This window comes from Rattus norvegicus, chromosome 2, assembly GCF_036323735.1.
Source record: "Rattus norvegicus strain BN/NHsdMcwi chromosome 2, GRCr8, whole genome shotgun sequence".
NCBI lineage: Eukaryota > Metazoa > Chordata > Mammalia > Rodentia > Muridae > Rattus > Rattus norvegicus.
This window is the reverse complement of record NC_086020.1, coordinates 171376333-171395089: the sequence shown is the minus strand read 5'-3', so window position 1 is coordinate 171395089 and position 18757 is coordinate 171376333. Positions and strand designations below refer to the sequence as shown.

Below are 18757 nucleotides of genomic sequence, written 5' to 3'. Positions count from 1 at the left end.
ACAGGCTGTAAAGTTTATATACAAAGAATATAATGTTTATCTGAAATATTTACAGTGTCGGTTAAAGCAATATTTTTACAACTTTTCCAGGTCAACTACTACGTATATTACAGGTTAGCTACAATGATTTAGTTTGAAGAAAAAAAAAAAGAAAAAAAATGGAGTAAAAAGATGTTTTAAACAAGGCTTAAAATACTCGTTGATTTATAAACTGTATTCACGTTGCCCTTTATTTGAAGGCATCATGCAATGAGGAATGGTTAATGTGTGCTTATAAAATGAAGTTCTGTAGCTGGGCTGGGATGCATGCAACGGTCGGAGTTAATGAGGGTGTAAAATGAGCAATGAAAACCTTTGAAGATTTAGACGCCGAGTCTCAGGCTGGAACAGAGGGAGCCTTTGAGATAACAGCCAGCTTTATCTCAACCACCAAGTCTGGGACCCACACGCTTAGACCACAGAGGGGAAAAAAAAAGAAACAATTTGCCTGACATGGCAACCTAAGGGCACAGTATAAACCAACAGACTGACCAAAGAGAGAAAATGCCCCTCGGGTCACAGTACTACAGCTATTCAAAACTACCCTTAAAATGAGCTGTTTTAAAACTTCATAAAAAACAGTCATGATTTTATTAGTTGTGAATATTTCTACAAGATCTGGATGGACTTTTCGCTTTATGTGAAAATAGCTATCTGTTCCCGGGGCCTCCTAGGGCCTTATAACTCAGGACACGTTAGGATACACACATGCAAAAGGCAGGGCAAGCTGCTCCAAGCTGAGACTGTAGCTCTCCCGACAGTACTTGGGAAACCGGAAATGAGGTCGCAGAGTGGAAGTGGTCCACGGAGCCCAGGGCCTGGTCGGCGAGAAGCCACTCCACTAGGAAACTAGCATTGCAGCTTGCGGATGCTGCGGGAGATGCGCTTGAACTCTCTCTGGCCCTTCTGCCACCGTTTCACGGAGGTGATCACCAGCTCTCCACCCTGTTTCTGTCCCATGACCAGATAGGGAGCGTTGATGTCGTTCATCTCCTCACAGGTGCACTGCAGGCTGTCTTTGAGCCACAGCACTGATTTCTTCAGGTCCCTATCGGACACCCCGTTCAGCTTGTAAATGGTCTTGCTCTTTGTCTCCAGGATGATTTTGGTGTCTCTGTTGATGTAGGTTATCTCCTTCACTTTGATTTTCAGTGCTGTGAAGACAAGAGGGGGCAGGAACGGCAATACAGAACACGGGTTATGACAAGGGAGAACAGGGTAGGTTTGTAAGCCTTGCTGTCTACCCTGCACTTGGTCTGTGTGGAGAAGAGGGGCTTCCTAGAACCGAACAGACCATGAGGGTTGCGCGTAGGGGCTTTGGCCCTGAGGTCAGCAGTCAGTTCCATTTCTAAAGTCCCCAAACATTGGCAGGACATTTGTTTCCAATCAGCTATCGTTCCAGAACCTTCTTGCAGGACTCAGATAACTCTTCTCCACACACCGCCCCTTGTGTTGGTAAGTCACTTGGCATGTGGTTCTTGCTACTCCCAGCAAACGACTCCCCTGTTGGAGGAGTCTCCAGCATGAGGAGAAATGCCTAACTCTTCAGTGAAACCTGAGCCTCCCTGGCTGCAAACCTTAAACTGGGTTTATTATGTCAGAGAGGTTTCTAGGCAAACTTGTGAGGACATGGTATCACGGTCACTGTTTTCTGAAGAACAGATTACAGGGGAAGGAGAAATGGGTCTTGCAGCTGCTTTTGATTTAGTAAAGTAACAAGGAGGGAAAAAAAAAACGCAAGTCTCTCTTTTTTTAAAGAGCACAACATGTTTAGCCATAAAAGTGTTTTTCTGAAGACTTCATTCTCTTGTGCTCTCATCTGCCTGGCCAAGGCCAAGGCATTTACAGATCATGTATGTACTCTTTCCAAAATGTGTATGTAGAGTCATCAGAATGTTAAGACCAAAACGTAGGTTGTTTACTATAAAAGACACATTTTATAGCCGTGAACACTATGCGTTGGGAAACACATACGCCAGGATTAAATGTCAAGACTCCACACATGCAGGAAAAGGATAGAATTTTCAGGTTAGAAAGGGCCATCCCATTAAAAGCTCATTAGTACACCAAGATGCAAGTCGAGAGAAGTGTCTGTGACTTGTACCAGGCCACCCAGGTAGCTTGTGTCCTATCTCAGTCCCCAAACCTCCTTCTGCACTACCACTGTGTTCTCTTGAGGCGATGTCAAATTGCTGTCCTCGTGGAGCATAAAGTTGCTCAGCTCCAGTGTGTCCCAAGACTCTTGGTGCCATCGACAGCTGTAATAGATGACACGCATGTCTGACTTCCCAACTTTGATGGGGTTTAATGCATTGTTTAAATTAGTAATAGTGGAGAATTGTGTGTGTGTGTGTGTATGTCTTTGAGGTTTTCTTTTCCTTTAAAAAACATTCAGACAGGGAACTCAACTGAGCTGGCTCTCCAGCCAAAATAGAAATGAATGGTGCTGCATGGGGGAGCATGGGTGCTGTGACTTGGTGAATGACAGTTTTTCCTGAACCATAGTACTAACCCCTCAGAGTTTATGGAATATGCCCAAAATGTCACATGTTTCTGTGACTCTACTAAGAAATAAGAGGCTGCCATAGGGGTGAATTGAACTGGGTATATATTAGCCAAGAGTCTTGTCTCTGACATGGATTGGGCAGGCTCTACCTGGCCAATGAAACATTCTTGATCTTTAAATACCAGAAGTATCAGTTTGAGCTAGGAGGTGTGTTCATTACCTCTCTTTAGCTCTAAAACATGTATCATAGGGGAAGGGATTCCTCCTTAGACTCGAAGCTGAGACAAAACATAGGGAATCGAAGACCCAACATAACAGTCTTGCTCCGGAAGGCGTGACTGGGAGACAGGGTGGGAGGCGGAGGTGACAGTCATGGGCCCAGTGGCATGTTGGGTAACCTGCAGTGCAGAGGTAAGGTGGGGGTTTCTGTTCCTCTGTTTCGAGTGTGTAGTTGGGGTGGGGAATGCCATGCGTGCCAAGATGATGCAAGTTAAATAAGTTTCATTGCTCTGCCTGCTCTGTCTACTGTTCCCCAAGGCACAGAGGCAAAATGGAGTACTCCTTCCTTGTTGCTATCTCAAAGGAACAGGGCAGAGAGAGTGATGGTCCTGACTGCTGCACTGTACAGCTCACACTGCTTCTTAGCTCACAACTTCATATGCCCCTTTGAGAAGGTTTGTCTTCTGATAGGTAAGTCACAAAACAAATATGTGTGTGTGTGTGTGTGTGTGTGTGTGTGTGTGTGTCTTAAATGCATTTCCTTTAGATTCCTATGAAAGTTAGCAAGGAAATTTTATGTGTAATACCAAGAGCTTAAACTGCTGCAGAAAATACTTAATAGAATTGTACGTTTTTCTAAAGGATTATCTGACATGTGGCAGCAGAGGACCGTGATCTAAGACTCTTGAGGCTGAATACTGTGAACGTACCCAGCCCAGAGATAGTATGAGGTCTGTTGTTTGAAGACAGACATGTGAAACCTTATGACCCAATGTGAGGCTCCATCTACTTGGCAGTTATTAGCTAGGGCTTGGAGCTTTCGATCTGTCTTTATCCTTCCTCAGCAGCCTCAAGTGTTTCCTTGTGTCAGGGCTACAGTTCAGAAACCAGCCAAGGTTCAACTGTTCTCAGTGTTTGAGACTTCCGTGTGTGTGTGTGTGTGTGTGTGTGTGTGTGTGTGTGTGTGTACAGTGGCACCAGTTTCTTCGGTCTTACAGATTTGTTGAGTATATGGAAATGTTAACATGGATCGGTTAGACCTCTGCTCACCACCAACTTCCAGCTTTTGACTGAATAAATACACTTTAGGGATGCTAATACAACCTTATATGACTATCCTTGGGGCAGGATTAAAGCAACAGTGCTGACTGGGGGGCTGTGATGTGGGATTTTGGCTTTGGCCCTCATCTAGGTAATTTCCTTTCTCCCCCAGCTGGGGGTGGGGCTTGCAGACAGCAGGTAGGTGCAGGTAATGATCTTTGCAGAAAGCACTCTCTCTCTACTCTCTCTCTCTCTCTCTTCCCTATTTGTGAAACTGTGACCAATGTGTTCCTATGGGACTACAAATCGAGTGAAAATATTTTTGTTTGATGCTCGTGCAAGTGTTTATTTTGGGCCACTGTAAAAGCTTGACTGTATTTTGCTGGGGGTCATGTGTGCTTTCCAATTCTTGGTACACATGCCAAGATATGTGACACGGGATTCTGTGTTGGCACAAAAAACAAAACAAAACAAAAAAAACCAACCAACCAAACAAAAAAACACCAAAGAGCTTAGCAGTTAGCCATCGTGCACTGGTGCTTTGGGAAACTCCCACTTGGTTATTGTTTCAGGAAACAGTGAATGTCGTCCAGGGTAGTTCATTTTGAGGTAGTTACATATGAAGAGGTTTAAGAGCCAGTTAGGTGACTTTAGGGAACAGGAGAGGTGATCATGTCTCACCCAGCCTCAGCTGGCGACTTCTTACCGATTTCTACTTTTTAACTTTGCCTGGTGAATGTAACGAGGATGGATGTGACATCTGTTGGCCTTGGCAGCTACTTACCGAAGTCATTTTTACAAAGAGTTTCCATTATGTCGTTGTCATCCTCGTTCTTAGTTTTGCAGGCTTCACACACCTTGGGAGCTGGGGATGTGAAAAGAGCTTCTGTGAGTTTGCTTAAAAGGGAACAGCAGGTGGCGGCCAACTCGGCCATTGTCCCCTGTGACCCCTGCCTCAGCCTCCTCCCTCGGTCCCTGCTGCCCTTTCTTTCTACTTCCGGTTGGGTGAAATCAGAGTGGCCACATGTCTGGCTTTATTAGCACTAGCCCTCAAATAAAAAGGGAGCCGTGGACAGTGGGTAGGTGTGTGTGGCAAGATGACCTGGAGAGGTTGCTGCTTTTCAGATCCTCCTCCTCACTCCTCAGATGAATCCAGGCATTCTGGAATCTCTAAGGAGAAAGTGTTCAGGGATTTAAACCCCACGGGGGCATGGGAAAATGGATAACCATAAACTACAATGGAAGGAAGGTTCTTATCTGCAGGACGTAGAGAAAGCCTCTTCTGCTCAGCAGGGCTGTAACTCTAGTGGATTGTTTTGCAGATTTTTTTTCCTCCCCTGGGCTGGGACTGAAGGCCAGTGTGTTGCAGTGAGGAACCAATAGGGCCTGTTTGCATCTAGGAAGCACATCTCAGTAATTCCCACAGCCAGCTCTAACCGGCTCTCCTTCACCTTGTGCTTCCTGCCAAGTCTGTGGTTCAGTTCCGGTTTATTTCATTATTTCCTTCCAGGTGCTTGGTACAGGTGCTTGTTGCCTACCCTTGCCCATGCAACGAGGTGGTGTGGATGAAGAAAATCTTTTTCCGTGGGTTTGTCTGAGCAGAGCCCAGAGGCGCTGTGCACTTTACAGCCATCAGTCTGCCCAAGGCTGTCGTTAAAACATACTCACATGAAGGAAACACTTTCTCTAATTTATACATGTGCCCAGTGATATCTTCAAAATTCAAGTACAATCTTGTAGGTTTTCACTAGTATGAAACTGGATTTTCACAGGGAAAATCCCTGTTAGCCATACAAGCTGTCTGATTTTTGAAAGTGATGGAAGAGCAAACTTTGCAGGGACACAGGCTTATTTTGAAGGAGGAAAGCAAACACTGGAGGATTACCCAGTGTATATTTGGGTTGATAGCAGGAAGAGAAACAACGGCAACCCCCACAAAACAACCCCAGCCCTACCCAACCAGAGAGAAACGCTTCCAGTCAGGAGGCTCAGAATGTATCTGAAATGCTACCAACCTGTATTGGTTATTCTACTGTATATGTTGGGCGAATGTTTGAAAAATGCCAAACATTTGCAATAAATTAGAAACCTAACCAATAAGATGATTGCAGACTCATGGTGCCTGCCAGGAAAGATTGCTAAACAACTTTGTATTTTCTTTAACTAATGATGTCTGCAGGAAAACAATTAGAGATTGAAAGGGAGATGCTGCTGCAGCCTGAGAGGGGTTAGGAAGCCCCCTTTCTATCTCAGGGGGCCTAAATCAGCTCAGACACATTGTATACTTTTTCCTTTCAGGAAAAATATCAAGAGCCCATGAGGTTTTCATTGCTTTGATGGTTTTTTGCCTATGAACTTCCCTCTGTTTTTCTAAAAACTGGAGGGAACTCTTCTGCATGATACCCTCCCCCCCCCCAGCTAATTAAAACCACTCAGAAGATAAAAGCCGATAGTGACAGAAAGATGATTTCTGGAGATTCCCTTTATCCTCTCTCCCTCAAACACCCGGGGAGCTAAAACCCAAATTCAGGGTCTAACCCGCTCCCAGGCAGTCTTCGTTTTATCTCCAAACCTACATTGGCAAAGGACAAAAAAAATCTCAGAAAGTGGTCAGTGCGTATTGATGTATCCAGTAGGAAGAGAAGGAGCAGAGAGGCCGAGCCTGAGTGTCTGGCCTGGGTGCTATTACTAGGACCCGACTATGGTAAACGCTTTCAGAAGTGGGGTCTCAGAGCAAGATTCTAAAAAAAAAAAAAAAAAAAAAAAAAAAGCTCGCCACTTTTGTTTGGCTTTCTTAACGACCTAAGAGGAGCTGTTAGAACCAAGGAGGGATCTTGGCGAATGGGTGGATATCTCGAATTTGATACCCCGTATGGCAACAGACTAGGGCAGGGACAGCTGCCATATCCAAGGTTAGGACCCCAGCCTGGACAAACTAAGATTTGGAGTGGTGGCTGCGGGGTGTCCCTCCACCCTGTTCTCAGGTCCTAGCACCTCAGGCTACTTGGAAGTGGATGGAACGAAGAGGGAAGGCTTACCTTCCTCTGTGGGCGGCAGGAGGTGGTCGCTGCTAGCAAGGGGGATGCAGAGATCGTTGTCCTGCGGGAAGCGGTCGCACTCCAGCATGTCTGGCCAGGGGAAGCCGAAGGCGGACATGACCGGGGCACAACGGTCCTTCACCTGCACGCAGAGCGAGTGACACGGCTGGATGGTCTCGTCTAGGTCGTCGAGACAGACAGGGGCGAAGAGCGAGCACAGGAACTTCTTGGTGTCCGGGTGGCACTGCTTCATGACCAGCGGAATCCAGGCGCCCGCTTGCTCCAGCACCTCCTTCATGGTCTCGTGGCCCAGCAGGTTGGGCAGCCGCATGTTCTGGTACTCGATGCCGTGGCACAGCTGCAGGTTGGCGGGGATGGGCTTGCAGTTGCTGCGCTTGTAGGAGAAGTCGGGCTGGCCGAAGAGGAAGAGCCCACGCGCCGAGCCCAGGCAGCAGTGCGAGGCGAGGACTAGCAGAAGCAGCGAGGCAGGGCCCCGCAGCATCGTGGACTAGCGACCCCCGGGGGGCTGAGGGAGCCGAGCTGGGGAAGCGAGTGGCGATCGGAGCCCGAGCTCGTCCCGGACTCGCTCGCTCTGCTCGTGGGCTCTGGACAGTCGGTGGCGCGAGCGCGCGAAGCCGGGAGCCAGGAGGTCGGCGCGGGCAAGGCACTGCAAGCCCGCGCGCAGCTCCGGGGGGCTCCGACCCGGGGGAGCAGAGTGAGCAGAGGCTGGGGCCTCGCCAGAGTTTTCTTGGCCTTTTTTATGCAAATCTGGAGGTGGAGGGGGGAGAAGCAAGGGAGGAGCCAACCCGGAGTAATCTGAGGAGGCCGGTCACTACTTTCTGGGGCTGGCTGCGTTGTGAATGCCCCTCACGCGCTCGCTGGCAGGAAATTCGGGCTGCGCCCCCACCCCGAAGCAGCAGCCCCTGCGCGCGCGCTCTGGCGATTGCCTTGCAAGCAGACAAGCGCGGCCACCGCGTCCCAGTGCGAGCGAGCGGAGAGCTAGGCGGAGGCAGCGAAAGTTGAGGACACGCATGGAGCGGGGCTAGCTGCCTTGCAGTTGGATCTGGGCTGGAATGCGGTTTTTTTTGCCCCGCGCGTGGCCCGCGCCCATATTGGTGTGCAGCAACCTTTAAGTCTCAGCACTGCGTCCCCGGGCAACCATAAGCCAGCAGTGGTAGCTTTTTCCTCCCTGGTTTCCAGCTCAAGTTGAGCAGATTGGCTCGTTCAATGTGTCTCTACTGCCTTTCGACGCAGTCGAACTTACAAAACGGAATAGCAACGATGCATGGAGTTGCTGTTTTGCTGGGGTGTCTATAGGATTTTGTCACTGTGGAGGACTTGTCAGACATGGCACGAATTTGCCCGCCATTTCTCCTCTTTGGAGGAGAGACCTTTACCTCTGAAGAGACGTCCATACTTGAAGGCTGCATGGGCTCTAATACATAGAGGTTCAGGATTGCCTCACTAAAGGCCACCAAAGCAATAAATGGGGCTTGCGAGTACTAAGGTCAGAAGGCGGACAGGAACGGGCAGATACCTCTGTGTGGAGGGTCACCAAGAGTTAGTCATGCCCTCAGAGTCGTCGGCTGATTCATCCCATAACAACGAGGGACACCATCCTGATCACTGATATGAGTAGTGAACCAACGGGCCGTCCTTTGCTTTGCAGGAGTAGGGACCCTAGTGCTGAAGGCTGGGTGGATGGAGGCGAACTATGGAATGTAAGGTGCCAGGCCGGGGAACAAGAGTTAAGAGTACTGAGAGACAGTGTGAGCGTGCGCAGGGGGTGGGAGTGGGGTCTCCTTTCCCCAAACTAACCCTTGTTTTAAGAGTCAGCTTCCCTTTCAGTGGGATCTTGCAGGTCCTGGGTAGTGACTCCCTCCCCGGCGCTCCCCAAACAATCCTCTTTCAAATGTAAGGTGTACACATTGTTACGGCTTCCTGGACTCTTAGATCTAAGGTCAGGCTTGCCTGTCTGCTGGCCGACTTACATTTTCTATCCTTCTGGACCGTGCACTCAGGGTTTATGGGTCAGCACGTTTTGTGGCCCTGCAGTTTATGAGAGTTTAAGGAGTGAGGCGAGGACGACAAAATGCTATTTCCTACCCACTCCTGGCCATAGACAAAGCAGGTAAACATCCGGAGGGTTCCCGCAATCGGAGTCTTTAAAAGTCCAGTTCCATTTTTTTCTGCTCTGCTGAAGAAAGGCCGGGGCGCAGTCGCTTCCATCCATTTGGCTCTAGACCTCCCCGTGTCTAGCTGAAGAGCCAGGGGCTTAGAAGTCTTTCTCCCTAGATAAAAACTAGTTGAAAATAAACCACACAAACACAAAAAGGTTAAATCAAACAACTACGCAGTCTGAATGCCGAAATGAAATGCTAGGACTTGGACCTTGAGGTGGGATTTGGGTTCTCTAGTATTCACTACTCTTGGCCACAATGTACTTCCGTGGGGTCACCTCTCGCCTGCAGATTCCCGGGGTGGGAGATCAAGTAGCCCACAGCCAATTCGTCTAGTTTGTGCTCCTCGCTTTTGTGTTTCGGAGAGCAGCAGGCTGCCCATGCGCCTGGTTCATTCCCGCGGGCCTAGGCATTGTTTGGGGAGCCCACGTCCGCCTCGCTCGCCACCAGGGGGCGCCCGAAGTCTTACAGGAGTCTCCGGCAACACTGGGCTCGAGGTCTAGCTAGCTCCTGCCCGCCTGCTTGTCCGTCCGGCCGGCGGAAACCCAGGGAGCTTGTCTCAGACCCTTCCAACACAAGTACCGCTCGTCCTGGACTGAAGCTACATCTTTCTCTCCATTACGAGTCGTGCACCCTCCTTTCGCCCATCATCAGCCAAGTGCATGCTTATGTGACAGGCGTGCCTGAGCAGCAAGCCCGCTGCTGGGGAGCAGTGTAGTAGCCTCCCTCAGAGGGTGGACCACTGTCTCTGTGTGAAGCACAGCCCAGGGACACTCTGTGACCATCCCTACGGTTCCTATAGCCCAGAGGACAGATCTCCGGGAGAAGCAAGCACTTTGAGTGCCTGGGTTAGCCTAGGCTCTTCTGCGCTTCAGGTAGGCTCCCGGGTTCACAGGTTTCCTTCCCTCTTTGCTATTTATTCAAAGTAGCAGGCCTTTGGCGATGAGAGTCCTAGTTGAGCCTCTTCCCTACTCCCTGTGAAGGGAAGATCCTAGTTAGTAAACGGTGAGATTTACAGTGCCAGGCCCAGCATTCTGTTTAGAGGACGCTGCTTAGGGTGCCAGGTCCTTTGCAATAGATAAGTCCCCTCCCGCCATTCCTACCCCCAGGACAGTGCACAGGGGACAACCTCTACTCAAATGCTGCAGGCCCGAAGAAGAGCCTCGGCAACTCCTGCCTTTGGTCCTGTTTTTACATTTGGTGCTTTCTGTATTTAAGGCATTGAAGAATCTTGAGGGACTAACAAAGCTTCCCTAGGCCCTCTGCTGCTTGGTTAACCCTTTGCTGGCTGCTAGGTTTCTGGAGAGGCAAGACTTTCACTCTCAAGTTAAGATGCTTAGAGGATCTCCAAGCTCTGGAACTTGTCAACCCCAGTTCTGCCCAGCATCCGAGAGAGGGTGGCAGGGCAGCCTGGGTGCCAGGAGAGCAAGCTTCCTTCCGCACTCTGGAATGGTGTCCCGAAAGCACACAGAAGCCCAGAAAAGGACAAAAAGCAAGAAAGCCTAGAAGCGCACCGGGTATGTGTGGTTTCTTAAGTTCTACTGCTCAGGGGGCAAATTTAAATGGAAGTCTCTCACACCCTTCCCCTCAGTGTCCATATCACTGTCCTGTACTTCCTTTAGAGAGAAAAATGTGCGTGTCCACTTCCCTTGTTAACATGCAGGGCTGGGGACGAGGGGAAGGGGCATGTAGGCTCTACAGCTGCTTTGGAGTCAAATCTGGAGCAGCACCTAGTAGGGCAAACCCCCGAGGAACCACCTGACCAATGTCATCTTGTTCTTAGAAATCCTCACTGCTACCCAGCAAGTGGCAGTGATCATTATCCTTAATCCCCCCCCCCCCATTTATTTACGAGGGTTGGTGGGCCACAACATTCCTGTGGAGATCAGAGGACAACTTTTGGGAGTTGGTTCTCTCTTGGCACCGGTGGACTCCCAAGATAAAACTCAGATGGTCAGGTTTGGTAGCGAGCAAACTCGCCCGCTGAACCGTTTTGCTGGTCCCTTGATGGTTACCCTTATTTTTCACAATCATAAGGAAACTGAGGCACAAAGGAACTGATCCATGTCACACAGTAAGTGATATAGCCGTCTGCTTTCGGGTCCTGTCCTTTTGGTTGTCTTCAGAAGTGTTATTACTTGGCTTTTATCCACAGACTTCCCTGGGCGAGGGCTGTCTTTTTCCAGTGTACCGAGGCCTGGTAAAGCTGCAGGGGGCCAGGATGAGTTCTTTTTTCAGCCATCTGGGGGCGCCATTTCCCAAACCAGAGGTTGTCTCTGGTACAAGGAGAGTTGCTTCCCTCTTCCCTCCCACCGGTGGAAACTTTTGAGTGTTTTTTGTTTTTTGTTTTTTACCGGTTCTTACCGGTTGCTCAAGAGGATGGCCTTTGGTGCACATAGGAGCAACGACTTCATTTCTTAGACTGTTCTTCATCTAGCGGGTTCCCACACCAGAGGAAGCTACCTTCCTTCGCAGGCAAGTGCTCAAGCCTGGAGGCACTTCTCACCTGAGGAATTTCTAGAACTTGGAGCACCAGGCCCATGACCTGGTGCTTTGTGTTTCCATTTTAAGAATTGGCTAGAGTGAGGGCAAAGACTATGCTAACAACTGGACGGAGCTCTCGCTCCTCATTTAAGATGTCAAGGGTCTCTGCGCCAACCTGGGAAAACCAGCCAAGGGATCAGACCGGGAAAGCTTGCTGCCTGGCAGAGGTCTACTAGGGCAGGGATTAGACTCAGCATCCAGTTTTTGCCATGGGGGACTTGGGCAGCCGTCAGGGGTGTGTGAGGCTATGATCTCCTGGGGACAAAGCCAGCTGAGCTCTCCTGTGTCTGACTTGATGGCTACCTCCCCGCCAGAAGGAGCTTGTCTGGGAAGAACTATAATTGCTAGGCTCTCAGTGAGCCTTGTGTTTGGCAGATTCCAACCGCCTGTGGATGCCTGTCCCCTTCCCTGTCCCAAGTACAGCGAATTTGCTCATTGACAAAGGCCAAGAAGTCAATGAATGGATACTTTGGAAGTTCTGTAGTAAACGGATAATAAGGGAGAGGTCGCTCAATGGTTAGGAGCACTTGCTGAGGGGCCAGGTGTGTGCCAGCATCCGAATTAAGAGTGGTTCACACTCCCCTGTTAACTGCCGTTCTGGTACATCCCGTGTCCACTGTCCTCCGCCCCATATGGGCGCTCATGCGGTGCATATACATGGATTCAAGCAAACACACTGACACATAAAATAAAAATGTTTACCTGACTGAAGGAAGCTGGACACCCTGAAGCTCACCTACAGTTCCAGCATCAGGGAGATTGAGACAGGAGCATTGTCACGAGTTTCAGGCAAGCACTGGCTATGTAGTACATTCTAGGTTTGTCGGGGTTTCACAGACAAACCCTGATTCAAATGCAGAAACGAATAGCAATCAAGTACAGTTGCTCTGTCCTGATGAAAACGTTCACACCCGTGATCATGGTCTGTGGTGGCCGAGGTACTCTTCCCTGGTCACGAGAAAGTTTGTCAGCAGCAGGCTGCAGATGGATGAGAAAATTGCTTTAGAGAAGGTTGCTTTGGGTGTGCCTATGGTGTGTGTGTGTGTGTGTGTGTGTGTGTGTGTGTGTGTGTGTGTGTGTAGGTTACATAGAGAAGCTGTTTGTGGCTGGTTATCTTGGAGGGCCCTGTTTCCATTCCATCTGTTCTTTCAAGAAGAGAAATGACTCTAGAATCTTGGAAGAAAGAGCAGAGAATGCCTTGGCCTCCCTTGAGCTGCTTCTGCTTAAAAACAAACAAACAAAATAAATAAACAAAGGGTGCGCAGCAGCCACAAGCCCTAGCAGGGAGGGTCCCTTCCGCCACACCCGCCCCTAGGACAGGAGAGACCATTTGCTTGTCCATCCCTCACAACCCAAAAGCAGAAGCCTTTTAGTTACATCCTAAGCTATCACCTTGGCCCCACCACTCCCAATTCCTGTATCTGGGGGCTGAAAAATTTGAAACCCAGGACAACCGTGGTGTAGACCTAGCCTGCCTTTTGCACCCTTAATTCAAGGCTTACAGACACCTTCCCTTTCCTCTGCCCTGCTGGCTGCCTGCCCAGCTTGCCCTGTCTCTTTCTGGGATCCCAGGAGTTCACTGCTCACTGATGGGTTGCAACTGCTGAGGAGATTCATGAAGTATGGCCTAATTACTCACATTAAAAGATGCCGACTGGAAATAGAAAAAGGCCGAGGTTATTCATAGAGGCTGTTCACCAACCCAGAGGCAGGGGAGAAAGGCTGGCTTGGTTGCCTGATGCGAATAGCAGGGACCACTGGTTAAACAGGTGCTGGCTCAGGTGAGAGCTGCAGCTACAGAAGGAGGGAGGTATCAGACAGGAGCAGGCAATGGGCAGATGGGACCTGAGCCCCTGCGTGAGTGTGTGCTCCTCCTAGATGGACTTCAGAACGGAGAACTGTTGCTCTCACTCAATCAACTTTCCAGAGATGCTTCTCCATATTTTGTAATTTGCCTCTTTGGGTCTTTATAATTGGTAAAATTCTTTTCACAGCCCAAATAAAGACATTTGTCAGATTCATTAAATTGACTCATCAATTTATGACAGGCTCAGCTTCAGTAAGCTGCAGGATTTGGGCTGATCTAGGGCTAAGCATGCAACATATCACTTCAGACTGTGGTGTCCAGCCCAGGCAGAATTAGCACCCTGGCTGAGTTCACTGGCACTAAGTATTTATAAAGTTTTCATTAGTAAGCTGAATGTTCCTTAGTAGTTTGTAAATCTCCAGTTGTACAGGGAGGAGTCAAATATTTCACAGAAACATTTGCAAATGTTAAATTGGGTTTTTGGTCCTTGGCCAGTCTGTGAAGTGTCTAGCAATCATCTTGGCTGTGTTGTGCAAAGTTTTCTGTTTTCCCCTTGTTTCTGTGAAGTTTTAATTAGCTAAAGCGGTTCTCGGCAACTTCTACCCCAGAAGAAACCAAGATAGAGAATGCTTTGCAGTGATGTATTATCCACAGGGGCTCAGGAACCGGCTGTCATATTTCTGGATTAAAGCTGAAGATGAACAGGCTGGGATGGGCTGTGGTTTTCTTTTGATCGACTCTTCTCTGCAAGCAAATACCAAGACCATGTCGGAGACCTTTCTGCGTGGTAGTAGTAAGTTAAAACCTTTGGTTTCTGCAAGTTCTTGTCCCAGTCAGGGGAGATGGTGCTGGAGGGACCACAAAGGGAAAAACAGAGAAGAGAGGATAATTTTTCTTGTACCCAGCTTCAGAATCGGGTCACGTCAGCATACTGCTTTCATTTTGAAAGTTTTGGAAAATGATGTGCCATAGCATATCCATTCACATGGTAGTTTAGGGAATTTATAGTGTCCACATGGCAATGATTGCCATAGGATGTCACTGTGTCACCACAGGAGGACAGTTTACCCTGCTCCCATCCCCACTGAAGATGCAGCCTAATGCTTTGTAAAGGAAGCTCAGGTTCCTTGGGGTTTAATTCCATCTATCTAATCAAAAAGACGTCTATCATGCTTTGTAGTCTTTATTTAAAAATGTTCCTAACTTCAAGAGGTTTTTTTTTGTTTTTTTTTTTTTTTTTTTGTTTTCTGTTTTTTGCTTCTGGCCTAGTACTGGCAGATAAAAGTAAAAATTTGTCCCTTCTGCATTTAGTTTAAAGGTGAAGATGATACAGCTTTCCGGGGGTAAAAATTTTTTTACAGACAGATGAGGAGGCAAGATCTTCATGGGGAGAAATATGTGTCCCGCAGGAAAGCGATAACAAAGTGAAGACCGGTCAACTGTGGGTCTCACTGGAGTGGTGATAAGTTAAGTTTTATGGAAAGTGGGAGAAACCTCTACAAACTGTCTTCATGTAAGACCAGCTTAACCTGCCAACGGGAGATGGTTCTTTGCCCACTTTATAAACAGCTTGCAGACAGGAATGCGTCTGCCCTAAAAGCCCTAAGTTGTTTTGAGTTTCCCCATGAAGAACTGATGAATGCCTGTGGTCATCATCTGATCCGCTCATCACACGTCGCATATATGCCTGAAAATGTCACACCTCTCCACACATACGTGCAGTTACTGGGTCAATAGAAAGTAAAAGTGTATATGAACACCCTAAGTTATAATAAACATGCAAGGAATTCACACAGCTCATGAGATAGATAATGTACGCTGAGCAATTTTGCGTTTCCCTAACCAATAGGTAGCTACTGTAGAAAGTACAGATGGGACACATGCAGACTCAAGCCAAATAGTTCACTCAGGGCTTGCTTCTCTTAAAAAGAAATGATGTGGGATTTTTTTTTTGTAATACACGTATAAAGTTTAAAACTGCAGACAGCACACAATTACACAGGAGTTTGTAGAGATCTCTTTAATTTCACTACCCCATGTGCAAAAGAATGCGGAAGATGGAAGCAAGAACTTTTAGGCAAGAGTGCAAACCAGAGTGTGGATCCTCAGCACTTGTGTGGACCACTGGACGTGGTGGTGCCCACGTGTGATGAGAGGAGACAGGAGGCAGGAGACTCTCTGGGCCTCACTGGTTAGCCACTTCGGTTGAATAAGTGAGCTCCAGGCCCAGTGAGAGGCCCTGTCTCAAAAACTAAAAATGAGGAGTAATTGAGAAAAGAAGGCATATGCAAATCTTCATTTTCCATATGTGAATGTGCAAACACATGCAAACCACACACACACACACACATGCACACACACACACACACACACACACACAGAACTTTTCACATGTCATTGCAGGGGATGGTTCTGATGTTTTGATCAGGAATTTGCATGTGAACACTGAAGGTCCTGTTCCCCAGTTGTTCTTGATCCATCAATAAGGATGCTAGCATCCAAAGAGCTGGGTGAAATAGGCAGAACTTCTAGTTTTCTCCCTACCCCCAGCAGGTGGGCTGGCAGATGGCAGGCAGGAGAATGAATTTGCCATGCTTTGGAGGGAGAAAGAGTCATCAGCCATGTGAGATCTTGGGCAAAGTGGCCCTTGGCCGCTATCCCGACTGGGCCTGGGGTAGCAGGTGGGACATTAGAAACATAATTAAGCTGAGGGCAGATTTAGGGGGCTGGGCTAGGAGTGAAAAGAAGGGCAGTTGAGGAAGGTTTAGAAGAGCCCAGGCATTGAGCAAAAACATATCAAAAATAAGCTAGTGTGTGTGTGTGTGTGTGTGTGTGTGTGTGTGTGTGTGTGTGTGTGTGTGTTCGCGCTTCATCCTCAGATCGGAGGGTACCTGGGCCGGGGCTGGTAGCAATGTCTGAAGCTTAAAGCAGGGTAGCAAAAACTACATGCTACATGCCATAAGAATGGAGATGTATGTCCTGATGAGTTACTGCTAGGCATCTATTCTAGCTACATAGGCTTCAACAGTGTGCTACTCTCAAGATGGCTCTTCTGCTTATGGCTCCAAGACTGCTGCTATGCTTTAACTGAGACTTGTGTATTGTGACTGGGAAGTCCCTGAGTGAGTACCTCATTGTCTATTTTTCCTGATGTAGAAGTTTGATCATAATATTTTCTGGCATTTGGACAGATTCGCCGGATCTCAAAAAGAATTTTTCTTGTTTTCCTCAATATGACATTCCCCATACTGACATGGTCAAAAAAAGTGGAATTTTTGATTTTTAAATTAAAATTTAAAAAGCCAATAGAGCTTTTCTCTGAACCTCAAAAATGGTGTGGTTAAAATTTGAGAAGGCTTAGTCCTTATTTTTCTGAATCACTCTTCCCATTCATGTACTTCAAGTGTCCCTTTGTGCAGACAGGAATGTACTCTGGGAAGCAGGGCTCTCTAGTGCCTGGAGAATGTCCTTGGAAAGACTAATTTGCTTAGCAGGAGGGTAATGATACTGAGTTTCTGCTGTTGCAAACATCCCTTTGGAAGGGGACAGTGTCAGACACCCGCCAGTGCTGAGAGTGACACTCCTTTGCCCATAAGATGTGCTCCTAAGCCTTTGATAAGCATTTCTTCACGTTGGCAGAAATGGTGGCCACATATTGTGCCTTCTTTCAGAATGAGTTTAGCTAATTATGTTTTTGTTTTGTTTTTGATTTATAAACTATAATGGGCTATTCTTTACGTTGAAGGTTGGTGCTACTGATCACTGGGCTGCCTGCATCACTCTCTTTTACAGAATTAAAGAGTTACATTGTGAATTAACACATAGATTTGTGAAAACAATCCATATTAGTTTCTTTTCTATTGCTGTCACAAGACACCATGACCAAGGCAATGTATAAAAGAAAGCTCTGAATTGGACTTACAGTTTCAGAGAAGTAGACTCCGGGATGGCAGAGCAAAGACACGGAGTCAGGAACAACTGGGAACACATAGGCTGAGGAGGCAGAGGGGGATACTGAATTGTTGTTTTTTTTGAGACAGGATCTCACTATGTAGCTCTAGTTGTCCTGGAACTCTCTATGTGGTGCAGATGGCTAGTCTAGAACTCACAGAAATCTGCCTGCTTCCACCTCTCAAGTGTTGGAATTAGAGGTGTGCTACACTATGCCAGGTCAAGAGGAACACTGTAAATGGTTATCAAGCTTTTGAAACCTGAAAGCTTGTCCCCAGTGACATACCTCCTCCAACAAGGCCACACCTCCTAATCCTTCCCAAACAGTTCCACCAACAGGAGACCAAGTATTCAACCTTATAAGCCTACGTAGGCTACTCTCATTCAAACTACCACAGAGTTTTCCTCAATGCCCCTTGGAACTACATGCTAGCGACCATTTTCCCAATGCTACTATCAAAATGGTACTCAGGCATCAATGGGACAAGATGGTTATTATAATTTTTACATATGGCTCTAGGTCTCAATGTAGTTTAGTCATAGGTTGGGTACATTGTAGTCGTGTTAGGCAAAGCTATGCTGCTGTAACATTTGCCACCAAACAACAGAAGTTTGTTTCTCATTTGCACGTGCAAAGCTTGCTGTGGGTGGCTGTTTTCCAGGCTCAGAATTCTCATCTGCTTTTTGTTAGGGTGCTGCTATAAGATCTGTGCACACAATTGCTGGACAAGCAGAGAGAGAGCCTGAGCACCCATCACTGGATGACAAATGCTTCTATTTGGAAGTGGTATGTGTCCATTTCACTCACATCTATTGGACAAGTTAGTAAGAAAGATCCCTAATATAGAGGGATACAATTTGAATCTTACCTCATGGCTGAAGGTGGAAAAAGCTATATATGGGAGGCAGCAGTAAGGATCACTGCATATAGACATACATTTCACAACAGTAGTTTTGAACAGCACTTGAGATACTATGATTGGGGCTGAAGAGATGGCTCACCACTTCCCAAAATAGCCATTGGCTGAGAACCAAACCTTTAACACGTGGGCCTCCACAGACACTTATCCAAACGATAGTAAGTCCCTGGTGAGAGTTAATAAAATAAAGTACTTAGACAAAGTACACAGTAAGTGCTTTATGTATGGGTTATTTATTGTCTTCATTCCAGCAGGCAGTAAGTAGTGCCTTGTGGCAGCCAGCTCCACCCACAGAAGCTGCCCCTGGGAACTTTGCACATGGATACAATGAGGTGTTGGGAGACTGGCCCAGCTCCCTAGCAGAATTGGACTGTTACTCAACTGTTAAGGACTGGGTCAGGACCAAAGGCCATGCTAACATCACAGCAAAGGAAACAAATCTAACTCACACACCGAAAAGAAAGTCAAGCTCACTCAATTAGAAAGAGATCCAATTATTTTTAAAATGTTGC

General features: G+C 47.6%; 1 protein-coding gene and 1 long non-coding RNA gene across 4 annotated transcripts in view; one reads left to right on the top strand and one right to left on the bottom strand.

The window, feature by feature from the left end:
* Positions 1 to 8: 8 nt before the first annotated feature.
* On the bottom strand, positions 9 to 7554 carry Sfrp2 (secreted frizzled-related protein 2). The gene is made up of 3 exons (NM_001100700.1): positions 6844 to 7554; positions 4590 to 4670; positions 9 to 1193 (listed from the first exon to the last, which is right to left on the bottom strand). Exons 1-3 carry the CDS (start codon positions 7343 to 7345, stop codon positions 889 to 891), a joined length of 888 nt encoding a protein of 295 aa, NP_001094170.1. The 5' UTR covers positions 7346 to 7554; the 3' UTR covers positions 9 to 888.
* Positions 7555 to 7960: 406 nt separating this feature from the next.
* The window catches only part of LOC120100856 (uncharacterized), a 47678-nt gene continuing 36881 nt past the window's right edge, over positions 7961 to 18757 (top strand). For all 3 annotated transcript variants that reach the window (XR_010064343.1, XR_010064342.1, XR_005501035.2), the window contains exon 1: positions 7961 to 14167. This is a non-coding gene — a long non-coding RNA (uncharacterized LOC120100856). The remainder of the gene's footprint in view (positions 14168 to 18757) is intronic.